This window comes from Pipra filicauda, unplaced genomic scaffold (assembly GCF_003945595.2).
Source record: "Pipra filicauda isolate LSUMZ 115617 unplaced genomic scaffold, ASM394559v2 scaffold117_size3949168_pilon, whole genome shotgun sequence".
Lineage (NCBI taxonomy): Eukaryota > Metazoa > Chordata > Aves > Passeriformes > Pipridae > Pipra > Pipra filicauda.
The window spans coordinates 2758472-2779830 of record NW_024103629.1 but is presented as its reverse complement, the minus strand read 5'-3'; the positions used below and the strand labels follow the sequence as shown (position 1 = coordinate 2779830).

General features: G+C 35.4%; 1 protein-coding gene across 3 annotated transcripts in view; it reads right to left on the bottom strand.

Moving 5' to 3' along the window:
- Positions 1–2722: 2722 nt before the first annotated feature.
- DYNC2H1 (dynein cytoplasmic 2 heavy chain 1) overlaps positions 2723–21359 on the bottom strand; it is a 161963-nt gene continuing 143326 nt past the window's right edge. For all 3 annotated transcript variants that reach the window (XM_039385502.1, XM_039385505.1, XM_039385503.1), the window contains 4 exons: positions 15209–15318; positions 14797–14878; positions 7913–8029; positions 2723–3304 (listed from right to left, as the gene is read on the bottom strand). In XM_039385502.1, coding sequence (XP_039241436.1) covers positions 3146–3304; positions 7913–8029; positions 14797–14878; positions 15209–15318 — 468 coding nt within the window. In that variant the 3' untranslated portion in view covers positions 2723–3145. The remainder of the gene's footprint in view (positions 3305–7912; positions 8030–14796; positions 14879–15208; positions 15319–21359) is intronic.

Sequence of the window (21359 nt, the reverse complement as noted above, 5' to 3'; positions counted from 1 at the left end):
AGAGTAGCAGCTACCTATAGCATCTTTCATTTAGATTGCAGTATTGGGTAGAAAGAAAACACATTATACAAGGCAAACAGACAATAAGTATCAAGGAACACATGAGAAGTAAATTCTTTTTCCTCTTTAGGTCACCTGGGAGCCATCCAAAACATCAGGGTTATAACTAGAGACATGAGAAAGAAAGATTAGTGAATCACTTAATCAAAATAAGTATAAAGCATACTGCTTAATACATGGCAAATGTAATATACAGTTCTCAGGGTTTTGGTTTATTTTTTGGTTTTGATGATAATACTACATAACTAAAAATCTAATAGATTTCAAGCTGACAAACTAGTTTGAGATTTAAATCAGTTTTTTGTCCTATGCTGAAAAAAATAAAGACATCATAGACACCTAGGAAGAGAGTGCCTTTTACATCTGTAACAAGTCTTGACAGGCTCCCAGAGGACTTCTGTCAAAATAAAAATATAATCTGATGCTCTAGCTATAGCTAAACATTAAGAAGGTTGGGGTTTTTTTCATATCACTCATAGAAGGTCTCAGAAAAAGCAAAAGCAAACAGACAGTTATAGTAAAGTGGAAGGGCTCTAAACCAAGAGGAGAACCAAACAAAAGGAGATTTAATCAAGCTGGCTAACAGTACTTTGCACTCAAGAGAGAGAAGGTGCTCCGACAGAAATGCATGAATGCATCTCCTGAGAACAAAACTCCTGATGCTGTGAGCTGAGAAATATTACACAGTTCTAAATCTGTGGCAGAAGTAAATGATAGAAGAAGTAACAAACCTCCAGAGATAGGCCAATTCTGACGTGGCCTATCAGACAAGCTATTAGTAAGAAACTGAATCAGTACCTGGCCCTGCAATAGAAATATAGTGTGGTAGGTCTGGAGGAGTCTCTTTTACATCTGTTCTTTCTGAGAACATCAATATCTGAATATTAGTAGAATCAGTAAGGACTTCCTGACTAAATATATACAAAGAGGAGACTTGAAAATAGAGACTTTAAATAATATTTATATTTACACTTGGCAATATGGAAGGCACATTTGAAGCTTACAATTAGGAGAGGGAAAAAAACCCCACAAACTAAAACATGAAAATCCCCACAAGGTTCTACTAATGATTTATTTCAGAGTTTCTACAACTCATTAAAGTACATTTTTCTTTTCTGTAACAAGCAAGATGGGTCATCAAAGCCACCTACTACATCTCCGTTCTTTACTTTCTGGGCAAGTTAGGTTAAAATACAATGTATTACTTTTCAGACATCTTTGCCCTAACATAGGTAGTTATCTGAACAGCTGTGTATCTGTATTTCTCTAACTGTCCACAAAAGAGAAGCCAGAACTAATGAGAGTCAGTTGATCCCTCAGTTTTGAGATACATGAAAGCTGAAATCCAGTCTAGTTTATGGAAAAATGTTGGACCAAAAGGTAAAGTTGCAACGTGTTCTTTATGTGTGTCTAGGGGAATTGAAAGCCCAAGTTGCCTTCAGCAAAACTTTTCATCTCCAAGAAAGTCTCGTATAGCAGAATCCTTTCTCTGGCCAAATCACCCTGTAAATTCTCACAAAGCTCGCGCATACATTTATACAAGTGCTTGCTGTTCTGTTGGAGACTTTGTCATTTTCTTCCAAAATTTTCCTCACAGACAACTCTTTTCCAAATCTGCTACATTTTTATTCCTCAGTGAATCAGAGTTAAATGTATAAAGGAAGATGACACAATTATCTGAAAAGTATCACATAAATCTAGTCTTCTTTTAGACAGGATTCAATTTTAAAAATGTATGTGCACTTGTATCAAATTATTTTAGGACAGCTTTTTATTAGAAGAACAACTAAAGTAGGAACTTTCTAAATAGAGACAAAAGACCAAGTTTAAATAATGAACAATAGAGAAGAAGAGAGAAAAAAAGTTTCTTCAGGAAGTTGACCTGGAGATGTGACCAATCTTTTCTCTGCTTTACTTCAGCCTCCTTCAAACCATCAATGAAAAATATCAGGAAAGTGAAATATAGTCTTAATTTAAATACTACTTCCAAATGAATATAAAATAGATCAGATAGAGCTAAGACATCTATTTTGTTTTCTAAGCAAACTAAGAAAGTGTTTATTTGCCTTTGGCTTTTAAAAATATCTTCAAGTGGTGACACTGTAATTCCAGTTAAAAATTAGACACTTTCAATTCTTACGTTGAGACTTTATGATTCGTCAGTAATGCTGCTTCCTGCTGGGTTCTGGGTTTCCTCCTTCTTTTGGGATTTTGTCTAATTGCACACCAATGCTATGTCAGCATCCCAACATGATACATCATGAACCAGTGAAATCAAACGAGTATCCTGCACTAAGAACAAGACTCCAGGCATCTGTCGTATCACCGATCAAAAGCATTATTATATCCCTCTGTTATTCATTTAATAACTGGATGAAAACCTCTTTTGTTTGTCTAAGGAATTGTTTTTCTATCTTGGGCCTTTATGTGAACATTCTTGCTGAAATTTAGCACAGTTTCATAAATATTTTTTTTCAGTAACTTCTAGATAGCAATTGTGATAGTAGTCTAACTGAATTTGTAACTTCACTTGAAGTTTATGACGATCCTATTATTTCCTACCAATACAAAGGAATATAATTACAAGTAAAACGTCATTAAAGCAGAATGAAATGTTTATCCTGACTTTTATCTTCAAGTAAAACATTCAATTTCAGTTACAGAAGGTTTTATAATTTTATTTTATTAAATAACAGAGATATATGGAGAAGAGTTCCAAAAGGATAATGAAAAAAAGATCAAAGAAAAAATGCTGACTATGAGCTTATATTCAATATTTCTGGGTAGAACAAAAGAGATTTCAGCAAGTCTGAGAAAGAAATGGAGCACATTACAATCTAGAGAAAAAAAAAACAAATTAGCAGTTTGCTGGATAGTGTCATGTTAACTTTTACAATATCCCACAAAGATACAATGAAATTCTATTCAAGTAGAATTACTTCAATATATCTTAAAAAAAGTAAACAGGAATTAATAAACCATTGCTTTAAAAACACAAAAGCCATAAATCTAAAGTTTTCTTCTTCTAAGTAAGAAATTAGATATTTAAATGATTCTTAACTTCACAAGTTAATGCAGTTTCACATTACTGATTTTTTAAAAATAAAGCAGCGCCACATTGAATCCACTGGTCTTGGTTTCCTCCACAAGGTACATCAATATTTGTCACCACACGGTCTCTCTCCACACTAGTGTAGACTGGTAAAGATATGCATTCCTCTGGAGAATATGGACCATATGCATCCTGTCAATAAGCAAGCACTTAGTTACCACTTATACAACAAAACATGAGAAAGTAATAATCTCCAGTGGTTTGGTATCTAAAATTAACATACAGTTTAGACACTACAGACTTGGACAGGAAAGTCTTGGTCCAGGTGACAAAGGAGAAGGATTACCAAGAATTACCAACAAAGCAGACTTCAGAAAAATTGCTAGCTCCATAACTAAAACTCCAGGAAGTATCTAACAGGCGTGATCCTGTGAAGTACATCTCAAAATCTTTGTTCAGTTAAAAATCGCCCTTTAAAATTACATCTCAAAAGTGTCTGCAAACCAGGGCAAGGGAAGTGCTGAACAGTTTCCCGCAGGGAGAAGGCCCCTCAGAAGCACTCGTGCTGTACTGCATGGAGCTGCAATCCTGGCAGGTTGGAGTCCTGGTGTGGGCAGTGCCGGTGCCCTTGGCAAGCCCTTCTACCTCCTCCATCCCTGCAGTACAACCCTGTGCTCCTCCCGTGACACAGCCCATGTTGTGACCTGTGTCTGAGATATTTGCAAGAGGGATATTTCAGGAGATACAATCAAAAAAATCTTAGCCCACACTTTTCAGAGTACTTTATGGATTTAAACAATGATTTCTAACATCATGGAATCCAATTGTAAAAATTGTTCTCTGATACAGAGAGAACTACTATACCTTACATTATAGTTTCACAGGGCCTGCACTTAATGCACAATATTAAGAGGAACCCAGAGAGAAACCCATGGTTTAGTTCGACCACAACTTAAACAAACAAAAAGCCTAAATTCCCTAGTCCTTTCCAAATACTTTTAGCACTTCTAGACATGTAGGAACATGTAAATAGTTATGGTAGAGAAAAGAAAAAAAAAAAGAGAAAAAAAAAGGTAAGTTTACTGACTTTTTTTATTTATTTATTTATTTTAATGCCTTTGCTACTAATACTGATCACAGTCACAGTTCGGGTTCTCTGGCACTTATGGAAAACAGGCCAATTGCATTAAATGCCTAAGTAGGAAATTATCAATCTAACTTTAAGCAAACAGATTTGAACTGAGAGCTTTGAACTTCCATTTGAATTAATTTATAATTTTTATTCTCCTATACATGTACTTCACCCAGCATTAGCAGTACTGCTATTTACACCGTTAAAATTATATTGTAACACTACTCATGGAAGGACCTTGAAGCCATGGCTTTATCTCTCAGTCTGTGTCCTGATGAACAAGAAGTGCCCTGTTCTGAGAACAGGAACAGCCCCTTTTCACTGTCTGTACCACAAACTGTGTGCGACCTGGATGCAGTTTCCTCCTAGGCCTTTGCACAGGGCGTTGTTCATATGTGTGACCACAGACTTGTGCTCAAAGACTCATTCTAGACTCCTGTAGCATGTAATTTAGGTTTCAACCAAGTATGTATTTATTTAGAAAATAATTCAGGGTTTGATTGAACTGAAATATATAAAGCACATTTTCCATCATACTCAAAATGTCCTTCCTGTCAATAGGAAAGTGTCAGAAGATTTTAAAGAACCAATTAACAAAGCAGCACACTTGTCAGAAAGGAATTTAAAATAAAAATGTGTCATTTTAATGCAAATCACATCAAATGTGAGTTAGTGATGCTCCAATATTGGAAAATAACTAAAAACGGGAAAAAGGAAATGTGCAAACAATAACTGTTTAAAGCACATGCCTTGCCATTACTGAAGAATTTTGTTGTCCCTTTTGAAAATCAACTTCCCCTGCCTTTTGGTCACCACTGTTTAAATCTTTACAGAAGGTTCATGCACTGTAATATTCCTATAGAGTAACTTAATAATCAGAAGTTTGTAAAGAGAGTTCAGCTGTTCTCAGAAGGATTATACTTACCCCATTTATCCCCTGGTTAACACTGAACCAAGGGAAACAGACAAAACACTTGCCAGTGTGAGATTAAAATGTTAATCAGAGAATTTAAGTTTTGCCAAAGCTGGGAGCCAAGTCAGCCAGTTTGCCTTCAAAGACCTCTTTTTACACCTTCTAGGGTCAAAATATCTGTTCTTGCGCCTTTCTCAATCGCACTGATGTTTTAAGGAATCACATTATTTGAGAGTTAACGCCATTCTGTGAAAGTCTTTTTGAACCACAAATCCTTATGTCCTTGGCTTAAGTACAGTCCAAAAATCCTCTTTTGTCAGACTGCCTGAAACACAGTTCCATCCCCTTTAGTGACACCCTTCACAGCTTGGGATCTATCAGCGAATTAAAACTGGAAAGGACCTTCACAGTTTAATGAGAATAAGCACCATGTTAGTAGCCCAAAATATTCCACTGCAGCATTTTGAGGGGATTCTCTCAGAGAAATCATGTAGGTTACTTTTTCCTTTTCTTTTTAGAGAGTTCACGTTTATTTTATTTTAGTTGAAAATTACCACAAAGCATTGTATTATAAATACATACATTTTTGCTCACTAGATTTAAGAAGAGATTTTATGGGAAAAAGAAAACAAATTCAAAACCTACGAATCCTAAGATAATATGTTCAACTTTATGCACTCTTCTGCTAAGGAGAGGTAATGAAATAAGGGGAAATGCATAATGTCCAATTCTGCCCTGTTTTCTGAGCACAGTGTTTGATTATGGTCAATTTTTACAGTGAAGCTCATAGCAAAACAAGTCGAGTAGAACAGTTCAGAAAAGCTTTCCTTAGAGACATTTTGAATTTAAAATCTGGGCAGTTGACAGCTTCTGGTATGTGTTTTATAAGAACTATATTTTTTTCCAGCACAAAGACTTCAGCTGCTATTCATTTCAAATATGAAGCACATTGGAAGAAGTTTGATTAATTGATTATTGAACTATCTCACTTTTATATTTTATAGATAAAGCTCTCTGCTGATCTCACAACTTTTGGATCTTATCTTTGAAGTTTATTAAATATAGAGTTATTCAGAAAAATACTTAGGAATCTATTTTATTTCTAAGACAAGATGAATGTTTTTCAGAACAATGGGAAGGCTACTTACAATACTAATTTCCAGTATTTTTCCATTTGGTGTTACCATGGAAAACCATGCATATTACCACCCTTCTACATCTACCTCTGAGCCAATATATTAAGGTGCCTGCCAATTCCATATTTATCTCATGTACCACCTCTCAAGTAAATTACAAATCTATTTATTTAGCTAAACAAAATAAACCTTATCAACTACTGAAGAACTGAAAAATCTTTCACTGGTCAACTTTGTAACAGGTTTTGTGTTTTGGTTTTCAATCCTCTTTTTTTTTTTTTTTAAATTTTCAGTATTTTCTATCCCGTCCAAGCTGGGAGCATTGGTGCAGATGGTGGCAAGCATTTACTGTGGTGTTCAAGCTCTACATCTTCGTACAGTGCTGCTATGCTATAATGTAATGGTATACTTCCACTGCAGGATATACCAATGAGAGAAAAGTTGGGATACAGTAGTGTGATAGCAATGGAACTCCTTGAACAATATCTATCACAATATATGACAAATCTAATCATTGTCCTAATCTATAATTAATAAACTCAATTCTATCTGAAATTTCAACTTCTCTGGCCCAGTGAACTTTTTCTTTGACAGTCTTCTAACCAAAATTAGCTTTCTCAAGAGATAACTGCTGAATTATGTGGATTGCCAAATAATAGACTACAGTTAATAAATTCATTTGCTTGATGAATTAATGTCTACAGGATGTGGGAAAAAAACTGCATTCATCCTACTTCTTACTTTCTATTTTTCACTTGATTTTTGGTGTGAAAGTCTTAACATATATTCTTTTAGAAGTGTCTGTGGGATTCTCCTCACCTGTCTGCCCCAGAGTTAGGGGTCTAGGCTGTCTTTAGAGTCACACCTAGACAGAGATTTAACCCAATTACCTTTGGATTGGATGGGCTACCTGAGATGCCTAGCATTTACTGAGACCAAAGAAGGAGCTAAGGCGACTAAGTCATACCAGGCAATTAACTTTGAGACACCTAAATTTAGGTGAGATGAATTCTACAATAAGCTCTTTTTCAGTCATAAGACACATCCTTGAATATTTTCTATGTAACTTTTTGCACTATTTGTTGGAGATTGCTATGATAATTGGAGGACAGAAGCAGTAACAATTTTTACTGTTTGGATTACTTCACTTTCATCTTAAAATCTGCAAGCATTGACATATTTTTAAATTAGTTTAAGTAGGGGAAAGGCTTTCTTTGCTTACAGCTCACACCATTATCTTTTTAGTGCTGTTGTATTTTAATTTAAGGTTTAAAATGCAAAGAAAATATATTCTAGGAATGAAATCCCAAACACATTTACACATTTACTAAATAGACTTTTGAAAATATGCTAATGATTTTAAAAGAGAAGGAAAAAATCTATGACTGAAATAAAGTCCTTGCTTTCATCTAAGCAATAGAAGCTAAAGGATATCGACAAAATTATAATAAGTTCCTGTTTTAAATAAAATAAGTAACTGCTTTTCCTAGTAAAGACTGGGCTTTTTATTTTGAAATGAAGGGGAAAACAGGTCAGCAACATCATACTGAAAAGCTACTACACAGAAAAGAAATCAAATTATGGGTCTTGATAGTTTAGGGCTTTTAATAATTTAGTACCTGTGGAATCCAGGCCATGTAACAAGGGAGAACAGATGACACACTGGGAGAATCATGCAGATTTTCTGAAAGTCGATTTCCATCAAAACGGCAACCTTCCAGTTGTAAGCCACTGATCTGCCATGGAAATATAAAATATTCAAACATATAGAACAGATTTGAAATGTCAATAATGATTACACTGTGCTTTAATAAATGATGAACCTTTTTATTGTGACCAAATTTTTAAATAACGGGAAATTAATTATTGGAATGTTCTGCATGAGATTAGGAAACATGATTTAAAAGCAAGATCTGGACCACACTTTGGCATGAACTTCCTCTGATTTGGATTCACATTCTTTAAAATGCAGGAGAAAAACAGCTGTAAATGTAATCAATTATGAAACTGCAGTTGCCTGGCATTAGATTAATGGAATTATGATAGCAACAGCCAAGTACACAATCATTACAATGCCTAGAAAAGAGAAGAACAATCACTGAAATAAGCATGGCTTCCTGCTTGGAAGTCTGAACGCAGCTTTCAAAGAATGGAATGTGTGGTTACACAGCTTCGGCAGAGGCAAACAAAATATAGTGAAATAACACAAGAGAAAATTTTATTTACCAAAACTCAAGATTTCTTAGATTACCTGTTGTTTGGCAAAAAAATAAGAATCACAGATGCTTCTGTAAGTAACTATGCATATGTAATATGTTTCAAGTGCTTTTTCTTTTGATTAGTAAGTAATTTCAGCCTCTGAACTAAACATTCCCTTTTTTCTTCACTGAAGTCTTCCATACATTAGTGACAGTGATATCTATTCTGGATTTCCTCTAACTAAAATTTTCAATATTTGTTGATCATTTTATTTTCCCAGTACAAATAATAGTAGTTTGCCAGTATAAATAATAATAATATTTGTCAGTTTACCTGCTGAAGTGAGAACTTCAATTTCAACAGTAATAAAACTTAACCCAGTATTAACTTTCATGTAACATTTCAAAAGGCTAACTCAAGCTGCAGCAGATCTCTAACAGAAACCACAGTCTGAAAATCATCTGTCTATTATATTATCATACTAAAGCCCTGAATCAAATTTGTAATACTGAGGTCAGCCTTCATCAAATGCAAGATTAACAAAGCAGTGCTGGAATAAGAAATAGAATGCTGTTGTAAACTGAATGAGTGACCACATAACCAAAATGGAGAAAAATACCATTTCCTAAATACATTTTCTCTTGCAAGAAATTTTAAAAAGTGTACCAGATTTTTAAAATGGATTAAATTATGATATTACAATGAAGATCAGTATCATAGAAGATATAATGGAAATAATTTTCTTAGGTAATTTTAATATTCTAAAATTATTTGATAAGAAAAGTTGGAATTAAACAGTAACACAGTGGGGGTTACTGTCCTGCTTGCAAAGCAATGCTTTCCTCCCAGGTGTTAGGCGTTTTTTGTGAATTGTCTACTAACTGTATACTAGCTGAGATTACATTTTGCATTTTTAATATCTAATTATTCTTTTGATTGTAGACAGGCATTGCACTCTTCAAGAATTTTCTTCTTTAAACTTATATTTTTGTCCAACTCTCATCTGGGGACTCATCCTTACAATGTGTGAAATGCAGATGTACATACTCTAATATGAAAAAAATGGTTATGAAACATGGCTTTTAAAAAATATCTAGAACAAAGCTGTGTTTCTCCTTGGACAGTGACCAGAGAAGTCAACAACACTCTTTGGAGAAATCTGTGCTCCATAAAGACTAGAACTTACAGTAACGCCTTCAAAACTATGGATAACCTGAAACAAAACAACCCCAAATGGAAAGTTCATAGTAGTATGACTTTTTGTCTAACTTTAACTTCCACAAATTATTATAAGAAGCCCTCAGTGAAATTAATTACATTTTTCATAGTTACTATCTGGAACTGCAAAAACGTTTTTTCTCCTTCAATCTCTTTTCAAAAGCTTAAGGTCTGCTCTTCATTATGAAAATGTGACAATATTCTCACTTCTCCTGCCAAGTTTATTGTGATCTTTTCAGGTATGTTGCTTTTAAGATACAAAGTTAACATTTGATATTTTCCACTGTTTCTTTTCAGACTCAAAATCTCTTCAGAGAGATTTTGGAAAAGCTGGCTTTATGCAGAAAAAAAGAATTTTGGGTGTCAGTAATCTTTAACAATAGCTGATACACATTCCAGTGCCACTTCTGTCTTCCAAGAAGAAAGATTATGAATAAAAATACCATAAATGGCACAAAAGGAAGAAAGTCTTACTAATGATTATACTGAGGCTTTCTCACAGACTCCTTCCTACAGGTCTCTGTTGTTAACACTGATACTTAAGACCTCACTTTATCATATGCATAGGTCCTAGATTACACTTTATCTCACTACACTTCTGATTGAATGCTTTCAAAGCTCTTATCCCTGTCACACTAATATTAGAAAGATTCACCTCCTGTGTTCTTCATTCTACCCTTCCTGCATTCTGCAGGGAATTTTGTTATGAAGTTTAATTTGACAAATAAATGAATTTGGCAAAGTTATTGAGGGAAGATTGGCCTGATGAAAAGGTTTTAAAATTTAGTGTTGGAGTGTTCAAAGGTCTGGCCATCCTGAATATCTCTAAAAGAAATTTTTATAGAAGTGGGTCACCTATTGAAAAATCTTTCTACTCCACGTTACTTCTTTTGATACTGGTGGTTCCTTTGACATTATAGTTACATAAAATAATATCATTTGGTCTCCTGGAAAACTTCAAACAATGTTAGAAACTCCTTTTAAGATTAAGAACAAAATTTTTACTTTGATGCAATATTAAAAGACATTAAATAGAAAACCCAACAACACCAGAACAATATACTTTCTGATACTGTCTGGTTGAATACTCCAGAGCCATGTGCTCACTGCTACGATAAACACTGTAGAGAAATTACAATTACTATGAAGGACATGGATTTCACAGCATCTGTAATATAATCATAGTATCTTTGCAACACAGCTGAGAGTAATGGCTAGACTTGACCATAATTTTTAAAATTTGAATTCTTACAAAGAATTTGGCATTTCACAACTATTGGTACTAGTTCAAGTTCACAACAGTTATTTTTAAACATTAAAGACTATGTTTTTTTAAAATACATTTGTAGAAAGTGTGTTGATACCATGGTCCAAAGCATGTCTGTTTCCAGAATTTCAAAATTTCTGCAATTAATTTTCCCTTACCAATTAATGCCATAATTTCCTATGAAATGATGCAAACTACATCAGTTTTCTGGAAGTCATATTTTCACTTCATTAACTCTACAGGCCTCCATCATTAATTTATTGATATTTCAGGATGAGGGCATACTGTAAAAAAAGACCTCTTAGGATGCCCTACAATAGTATATCCGTCAATTGCTAAGAGTATATAGTTTCAATACTAATAGTGATATTGTGTATTTGAGACTTGCAATAATTTTTTATTTTTCACTATTTATATTAAGTTCTACACAAGCTCATAGTACTTACTACTGAATAATTTCTTGTCATGTTTCTTCCTTTCTCTCTTTTCTACAATAACAGAAAATGGAATGCCAGAAGGAATGACTACCTGCTTTTGTACAACAGCACAATCAGTGCACAAAGCAAACAGAAGAGATGTATTTGAATTTCAGTATGTGGTAAATGTGCAATAGTCATACATTTTCAGTACCTTTTGTTAAAGCAGTCTGAAGGGATATTAAAGAAGGTGTAATTTTACACGGATTGATTCTAAATCAAATATACATCACATCCTACTAGAAGAGATCTACTCCACATCATACATCTAAATTATCACCTGAATTAACACTGATAATTTACCATCTGATTTGATAATTCATACATACTAAGGTGTGTTCTTGGCCTGATTGAGTGTTCTTCTGTCTACTTTGTAGTTTGTACACTGACAGTTCTACCACTGCATGCTTCTGACTTACAGATGATCACAGGGTATATTATTTGCATTTTTTGGCATAGAAGGGTCAAATGTCTAGAACTGCTGAAGCATGATGCATTTTTTAAAATTACAGCAAGACTGAGAAAGCATTTTCATCATACAGATAATAAAGTACTTTACTCCTTTTCCTTATAAGAACAAATTCTAAGCCATCAAAAACTTTTAAAACTAAAGACAAGGAAAAAATCTCAAAGAACGTGTCTTCAAATCACTCCCTAACTGACAGTGTGAATAAGAAAGTTATACAAAGTATGTGTGAACATCAGGTTTAAATTCATCTGCATTCCTATGTGTTTCAATTCTTCAAAAAAGACATTCTATAAGACTAATTAAATATTCGGTGATTCAAGGACTTCAGCACAACTCTCCCATATCCTAAAAGAGAGTCCCCCAATTATGTGAGTACAGAATCAAGTCTCTCAGTGGAATTAGTCACGCAAAGTGAAATAGTACCATTAGCATAAATTGAGACTGATAAACCTCAGAATAGCCTATACTATGGTCTGGTTCCTGCAGGGGAGTCTGGTAAACTACAATTTTTGATTTAGGTGGGATAAAAATAAGGTCCCAGCTATCTCTCCACAGCATGTGTATAAGGACTTATCTATTCTGCTGACTGATTTGTTTTGAGTCCCTCCTCAGAATAGCTCCCCATTCCACAAGGTTAGCCTGAATTCTTGAAACTGCAGATACAATGTTTACTTTATCAGTTTTAAAATTCATACTGCTGAGATGAACCAAGCCTAATGTGCAATCCTTAGGATCCTTATCAAACAAGACACATTTTAGAGAACGATTTTTCTGAATCAATGACATTTTTATGCCCTAGTTACAGTGCATGTGGTATTTAGCCTTACTAATGTGAAAGTTTCTCCCCAGTTTTCCTTGAGCATGAAGATGGATTCTAAAGGTAAGGAATCTAAATACTCAGCATTGCAACGGGTTTCAAAGCCTTTCTGTTCATCAAAGATTCAAAGGAGCAGTGAAAATACTAGTGCATACTTATTAATAGAGATTAAATGAATATTGCTCTTAGAGGTAAAGATAATATTCAAACCAAATGAAGAAACTTGACAGGATTCTTATGTATTGTTAAAAATAACCACTCATCTAACTGCTTGTACTATTCCTGTGGCAGAGAATTTGCTCTTAAACAAAATTCTGTTTTTATTTTTGGTTCCTCTTGGAACATAAGACTCATTCTTGCAAGGCAATAGAGAATATACATTAACCTTTTTGCCTACATATGACATAGACTGATAACAGTATACTTTAACTAGTGTTACCAAAAATTTACCACATAAATTTTCACACAGTAGAAGCTTCAATTAGAAGTTTAATAACAACTGGAGTACTGTCATAAAACTCTTTCCTCTAATTTTTTATTTTCCAAGTAGCTATTTCAATCTTGCAACCGTAAAATAATGTGATTATTTTTAATATATGAAAATACTGGGGTAAAATTATTCATGTATGGAGTTGAGGTATTTGACATCGACTTCTGACATATTTCAAAGATGTTAGGATGGTTTTGAAGAAGTTCAGGCTCCTAGAATCTACAGCTGGTAGTTAGCCTACTAGAATGAGTGGCCTGAGATGTGAAACTCAGTTTTGGTTTACTGGTAGAACTCTTAGATGAATCTGTCACCTCAGAACATGTGATTTGCAGGCTCCAAGGTTTGTCATATACCAGGTTTATTTCAAGGAACTGAATTGCCCTAAAAGTCCCTTGGTTTATTTATGTCCAAGTTCTAGACTCCTATCTGTTTCTCATTAAACGAAGTAGGCAACTATTACTCTTACTTAAATACTAAGATTGAATAATTCTAAAAAGAATATTCTCTAGTTCCACAGGAATTAATTCAACAAAGTTCTAAAGACTGTATTATACAAAGGTCAGTTTGGATGATTACAGTTATCTTTACTGGCCTTACAATCTATTAAGATTTTAGGAATATGAATTCTTACACATTCTGTATTAATAATTTTAGACAGTGTCAGCAGCCAGCCCAGATCCCAAATATCTCCCACAGCTTTCTGTCTGCCTGCATTATCGGACTAGAGAACGTACCCTGCCACTTGCTTTCCTAGTCTAGCAATCTGTCTGCTTTAGCTGCACATGAGGAAAAAAGTCACGTGGTGAGTGCCCTGCGTTAGTCACATGTTTCTGTGAGGATGCAGTTTTAAGTGCTTTGCTCTATGCTGAACACAGAACTTGGAGCTGTGCAGGATTATCATGGGACCAACATACCTGTTGGAACACATAGTGTAGAAAATTTATTTGTCAATTGTCTAGAAAATTAGGTATAAAAAAGGTGCACAGAGACCTGGATTCAGCCAAAGTGGCAGTTCTACATGAAATGTTAAGAAGCTAAATTAAACCAGACTTTGCTGTCTAAGCAATCAGTGGTCACTTCATGGCTGCTGGCTGTAGGCCTAAGATTAAATTGTTAATTAATTTAAAAATTGTCGGGTCTTTACCATATAAAAAACTAGCCATATCATAGTGTACTTTGGATTACTTCCTTAGAGGTCTCTTTTCAGTGCTTCAACAAATGCTAACGTATGGCCTTTGACTGATTTATATGTGTATTTCCCCTTGCTACATGACACAAGTCCTTCTGGAGAAGAGTTAGACTTTAATGGAATCACAGCTTCAATTTTTATCTAAGAGGTGGTTGAAGAAAACAAAGCAAGAATAAGCTTAATTTTTAAATGAGCACTATGACTAGGGAGGATAAAAAAGATACTGCCATCTTTTTCTAATTTTTGTGGCTTGTCAACCACTTTTGTAGCTGTATACTATTGACCAGCCTTAGTTTTCTAGAAAGTTTATGGACAGATGACTTGGACTATGCTAACAAAACATCCTAAAAATTCTAGTAAAACATCCCGGTAAAATACCTTAACTTGGAGTTTGCCTTCCTGTATTCGCCCTTTCCATGAAGCTGTAAATTTAAGGCTGTCCACTGAACAGCTCATTACTCTGCAAAGGAAAGACATATACAGTAAATCTTAGACATGTAACAGAAAATTAAACAAAAAACTAAACCCAATGTATTTTCAGTGCGCACCATATCATACTAACTCTTACTTTGAAGAAAAATACATCTTTATTTTAATAGAAAAAAAACAACCAGCATTTATACAAGTAACTCACAATTATTTTACTTCAAGGCAAGAAATCCAAATGAGATGATTAATTATAGCAATTGACATAACATGCTGCATCTGTGTCCCAAAAATTAAATAACCATCTTCACACATAGGGAGCAATGGCATAGTAGCACAAATAGCACAAATATTTTTCCCCCACCTTGCAGTCTCCTGGCGTAAGGCATTGAGAAATGTGTCAGGATGAAACAGCTCTGAAAGGTCAAGGGTGTCTGACAATAGTTTCTGTTTCTCTGCTTTTTCTACCCAATTCTAAAAGAAAAAAATCATTTTTAAAAAAAGGAAAAAAAGGAATCCTGAAGTTATTGCTTGATTTTTCAACATTTTGAGTTAATGTAGGTTTGTCAATTATTATGATTAATGAAAAATGTTTGTGTAAATATGCTGTAACCTCAAAGATTATTATTAATTTCAATAAATTAAAACTGGTAAAAAGGAAATCAACACCATTTGAAAGTATACAGAATACCAGCAGCATATCTGTAACATGACTCATCCATTCTAAATAAACTTCTATTTCATTCTTTATACAGTGCAGCTCACTTTGTACAGTGCAAATTTATCAAGCTTCTATCATTGTTGAAACCCTATTTCACATTTACTTACAGGGGAGTCTCAGTTTTCCATCAAAATGGCTGCCATTGCTGTCTTTGCTCTAATAAGTTCAGGCAAATAACTGTATTCCTTTCAAGTATGCTTTAAGATCATTCTTTTGTATAAATTGCATGTTATATTCAAGAAACACTTAATTTTCGATCTGCAGTTAAGAGTTTCTGTAAGTACTTACCCTTTATTTGAAAAAAATATTACCTAGTATTAGGTTTATGCTGCCATTTTTAGTGTAGTAGTTTGAGATATGCATTCATAGAATTTATCATAAGATAAAAACTGGCTCTGTTATATTTGGTAATAAATGAAACTAATAAGGCCAGGGGAATAACTGTCCTCAACTATCCTTACAAAACATGTCTCAACCTTCTTCTACCCTTTCCAACTATGCAACTATGAAGCCTGTTACTGGAGTACCAAGCTTGGAATTTCCCATCAATGCAACACATTATGTGCCAGTATGAGAAAAGAGACACACATTGCACCTTAAAATCACGATAAACCATGTATCCTAACTAATGCAATCTGAGTTTGATCCTCAAAATACTAATAATTGCAGACTAAAGAATTTGTCACCTTCAGACAAGTTATTTAGGTACCTGAGTAGCTATGCAACGGTCCACGCTCAAAATCCTCTTTTGAAACTCTTATAATGTAGCTCTTTGGTACAATTTCTTTACACTATATAGTCACAGTCCTGACCATGGCACTGTAGTATGAACCTGAAGTCACTGTATAACCTACTCTATAAGCAGTTGCAAGCCATATGCTTCTGCACAGAAAGATTAAGCGTTCAATGACAGGATGGACAGTGCTTTGATCAACCCGGTCTAGTGGAAGGTGTCCCTGCCCGTGGCAGGGGGTTTAGAACTAGATGATCTTTAAGATCCCTTCCAACACAAACCATTCTGCGATTCTACAAATACTAAGCCAGAAATTCATCAAGACCAAGATTCCACATGCTATCACTAAATAGAGAAAGACAAGTCCCACTCCTTTCTAAATACCAACTACTTGCAGATGATAAAATTGCCCTAGTCACTGGATAAAAAATCTTGGAAGTTACACTCTCATTACACAATGCACCAGCCAAACATCCATATCACATTTAAAAAGTATTTTACTATATTGTTTAAACTAATGACTGATGAATAATTTCATAGAAGCATTTTGGAAGTGACAAAATCATCTAAAATGCAAGTAAATATCACTCAGTGAATTTTATTTTATATTGTCAGCGTGTCACACACATCTCCATAATGTTTCCACCATGATCAAACCTTTAATCAGTGATCTTTTTATCTGCCACATCACTGATTATGAGCCCTCAACCCAAATGATTATGAATCAGTTAGGAGATTTTTGCTTTCCATTTTCATTAGATTAATGTATGCAGTTAGCGACTCTTGTCTGCATGACTCCTTTAATGACTTTATGCAACAATTTCTTTTATCACATAGCAGTAACTGCATTCTTGTTAGGAGAGATTTTGCAAATTTTTTGACGTAATAGAAGTAGACATTCATTTCAACTTATATTTAATATAATCGTTCTATTGCTGTCATCAAATAAACTTTTAATGTAACTGCTAAAGAGAAACACTGTCAGGAACACAGATGTTTATATTCCACCCAATTAAAAGACGAGTATGGGCGATATTAGGGGCCTCTGGTGGTCTAGTGGTTAGAGTGCCTGACTCTCACCTCTGCGACCCGGGTTCGATTCCCAGCCCCCTGGGCAGGTGGAGCTCATCAGCCTTGGTAGGCAATCCACCTAAGAGAAGGTCACTCTAAACAAACCTACATCCTGGGGACCTCACTGCCACTGTCCAAGCTTTGCTCGGCCCCGGCAGATGAACCTCAGGACTAAAGGGTGGGCTCAGTTCAGCACACACTGTGTCTCACCTAAAAATCCACTGCGCAGGCTGGAAGGGTTAATGACCTTTCCCAAAATCTTCGCTCGCGAAGACCGGCCATTATTATTATTATTATGGGCGATATTAATTCTGAACTCATATAATTAGCACTATGATACACACAATAACAAAAACTTTCATTAGGTCACAAAAGTAAAGTTCATAATGGCTTGTATTTCTCTACATAAAGCTGAAGATGTAGCTCATTCACAGCCAATTAATAAATAATTTAAGATTTAAATGCAATAAAATGGTAATAGAATGTATGTGACAACACAATTGTAAAAAATATCCTTATGCTTATTTTAGTTTTAGATGACCACATGGCAGCATGTTAGTGAAGAGCTACAGTCTCAAAAGACATAAGTTTATTAAATGGATCATTTGTCACTAGTACACCCACTGCAACAAGGCTTGGAAGAGATCAGCTATTAAAGGAAGGAAGTTTAAGCTAAGCTGTAGACAGACTGATATTTCTTGAAAAGGAAAAATCCTGTAACAGATAGTTACCCCTCATTCCAGCTCCTATAAAAACATGTATTGACTGCATTTGTCAAAGTGATGCAAAGTTGTCTGACTTCTTATTCATCTTGGATTGCCATGAAGCATTTCAGTCTGAAGGGCTTTCTTCCATGACCAACTCAGTAGAAACTTCACCTTTCCTGCCAGGTAGCCCACAATAATGCATGCATTTGTAACTTCTTAGCTGCATTGTAGTAAGAAGACTACTATCAGCTCCAAGAATGTGCCAAATTTAGCTACCCGTCTCTTTGTGGTTCAAGCCGGTACCGATGCTTTCCCAACTGCTTCCTCACTCCTAACTCTCGTAACATGGTCTTTAAGAGGTTTGCTGCTGTTCAGGTTTTCTTCTTCAAAACAGCTAATAATCAGGATCTAAATTCACTAAAGGCAACTTTTGGTGCATCAATTAATAATAAATTTTTGTTTAGATACAGCAGCTATAAAAGGTATAGTAAAGCTTAAAAAGTGTATAACTTATTTTTAAAAATAAATTAATCTTCTATATCAATAATTTCTATCATTCTAACAATGTGGTCGATAAGTCCAAATATCCTAACCCTGAAAATAGTTTTATTACAAAATAAAATTAAAAATCTATCATACACTCTTCTTTGCAACTGTTTCTTTCAAAATTTAATGTCAGTATTTCATTCTTTCAATATTTCCTGAATCTTTCTTATTACAATTAAACTAGAAATTTGTCTGAACTCTGATAGATTAATTTAGTAAATTATGATTATAAATATAATACCAAAACTTATCAGCAATACCCAAAATGCTTGAAAAGAAATTCCTAGCAGGATATTCCAAAACTTCAATTAATATGGGGTTCTGTTTGCTATAATAAAAAGATTTTTTTTTTCCTTACGTGGACTCAGATGATTCAAATAATATTTTTTCATATATCTTAATATCCAAGAAACATCTATTCTATTTTCAAAGAGAAGCCTTCCTTATCATCTCTAATCCCAAAGCAAACTGAGCACCTCATTGAACAGTGGAAAGAATAAGGAGGCTGCTGGATTTTCACATTATCATTTATACAACTTTAGGATCACAGAACTCCTCTAAAATGAATCAAGCACTCTTCTTTCACCAGTTTTAGTTCATTCCAAATGTATTTTCTTCTATCATATTTTTCTGTTGCTGTAGTCCCAGAAGAGAACTTATATTAAAAAAAAAAAGAAAACAACAAAAAACCATCATATAAATCACTACAGAAGTGATTTCATTTCTGTGCCTAGATGGAAAATTGTATTCAGTGCTACATGAATATGCATAGCCAGAAACCATGCAGTACGATTTCTGTTTTTCCACTAGTTTTAGATGGATTCAACATTACTGGGGGAAAAAAGTGCAGGACTTTGGATAATTCTGAGAGTAAATGATGGTGAGTACCACTGATAGGGGAGTAAATATGCAGCTAACAAGAGTTTAGACTGAGCAAAGGTCAAACAAGAAGCTACAGTCCTATTTTCCTCACAGTGCAGCAGCTGTTCTATAGGTGTGCTCCTAAGTGTTGGCTTTCAGTGGTTAATGCCAGCAGGAATGACTGTATTACAGTTCAAGGAAATGAAATATGGGCATTTTTTCAGGCATTGATCCCAGAGGCAGTAACGTGGTAGGTTCTAAGGAACAACCGATATACAACAATTTGCTCCCTTCTGGTAATATTTTTTTTGTATGTGAAATCCTTGAGCCATTACTTCTGACATTATCCTTTATTAAATTAATTTCTGAATACTGCAGTATTTCAGGTATATATCTGGCAATAATAAGTAATCAAATGATAAATAACACAGTAAGGTTGTGAGTAAAAGGGGCGGGAGAGTGCCTCACGGGGCCGGGGAGGGAAGCGGCAGGGACTTTCCGTGCCGGGAGGGCCGGTCCGTTCCGGTCACCGTGAAGGGTAAGTGTCCGTGCCTGTCCGGGACTGGGTGGTACGGTGCTGTGACGGGCACGGCGGTGCCGTTCCGTGGGCGGTCGGGGGGCCGTGGCCCTGTGGAAGGAGTGGGCAGGTCCTGTTGCCGTTCCTGGGCAGTGACGGGGGAAGGAAGGGGAACGGGACGGTGCAGGGTACCGGGGGACGGGCCTGGTAATGGCCGGGGGGAAGGTCAGTGGTCCGCGGCAGCGTTTGGGAAGGAAGGGGTTAAGGTGTAAGGGGGCGGCCTTGTTTAATGTACAGGGTTGCCGGGCCGTTGGTCCTTTCCGGTTCAAGGCAGGGGGACTGGCCGTGTGCATGGACGGGGGCAGGGACGGGGGTGGGTAAGGTGGGACGTTCCTTTTTCCGTTCCACGGTTGGACCGTGTTTTGGCCGGTGGGGCACGTGGCGACGTGGTCTTGGCCGTTTTCCTTTCCTTTTTCCTTTCCTTTTTCCTTTCCTTTCCTTCCTCCCCTCCCCTTCCCTTCCCTCTTCTTTCTTTCATTCAGACCAAGACTGCTGGCTAGTGCTTTAAATAAAATACTACTATTTCTTTATTTCACTTTGAAATACCTCAGAACTCCCCAGTTTGTTCAGAAGTCTGAACAACAACACAATAGCACAGTGTTAGAGCATGAATGTTCTGAGTCCATCAGCATCAGTATGTTAGCTAACGATATATTAGAAGCAAATATGCAGTAAGGCTTAGCTGAGAGAAGCATTAGCAAATGTGATTGCATTCTGGTTACCATATGACTTTATTTTTTATCAAAACAGGAACTTAACTTTCCATAAACTGCTGCTTTCTACATTTAATTCAGATACCATAATGGTGATGATGCATAAGAACCATAACATACTGACAAGTTCATGATTGATGTATGTCAAAATTATATTTCAGATTAACTTTCAGATATTCACCTGTATGATAACTAAACACAGAATCCAGCTAAAATCCAATACTCTTATGCTTCATGCCTTCTAGTCTTTTCTTTCTCCACAACTAAACACATCCGTTACCAAGCATTAGATTTCATTCCCTTACTGGCTAGGGAAGCATAAGAGCTGGAACTATTCCTTGGTGGAACTTCCACTGATAAGTTGCAAGGGAGGGAAAACAGTGACACAGAATATTCATTTGCAGCCAGCATATTAGATTCCCTACCATAATCCTTGGACAAAGTCAGGACTACATTAGACAAACCCTTGGCAGAGCTTTGGAGCAGGGATGCTAAAATCTATATAGTGATGGTGCTGGTGTGACTGAACGGGGGTACAGAATACTCAATTTATTAGGCACTAGTAATAACAAGATGCACCACAGTA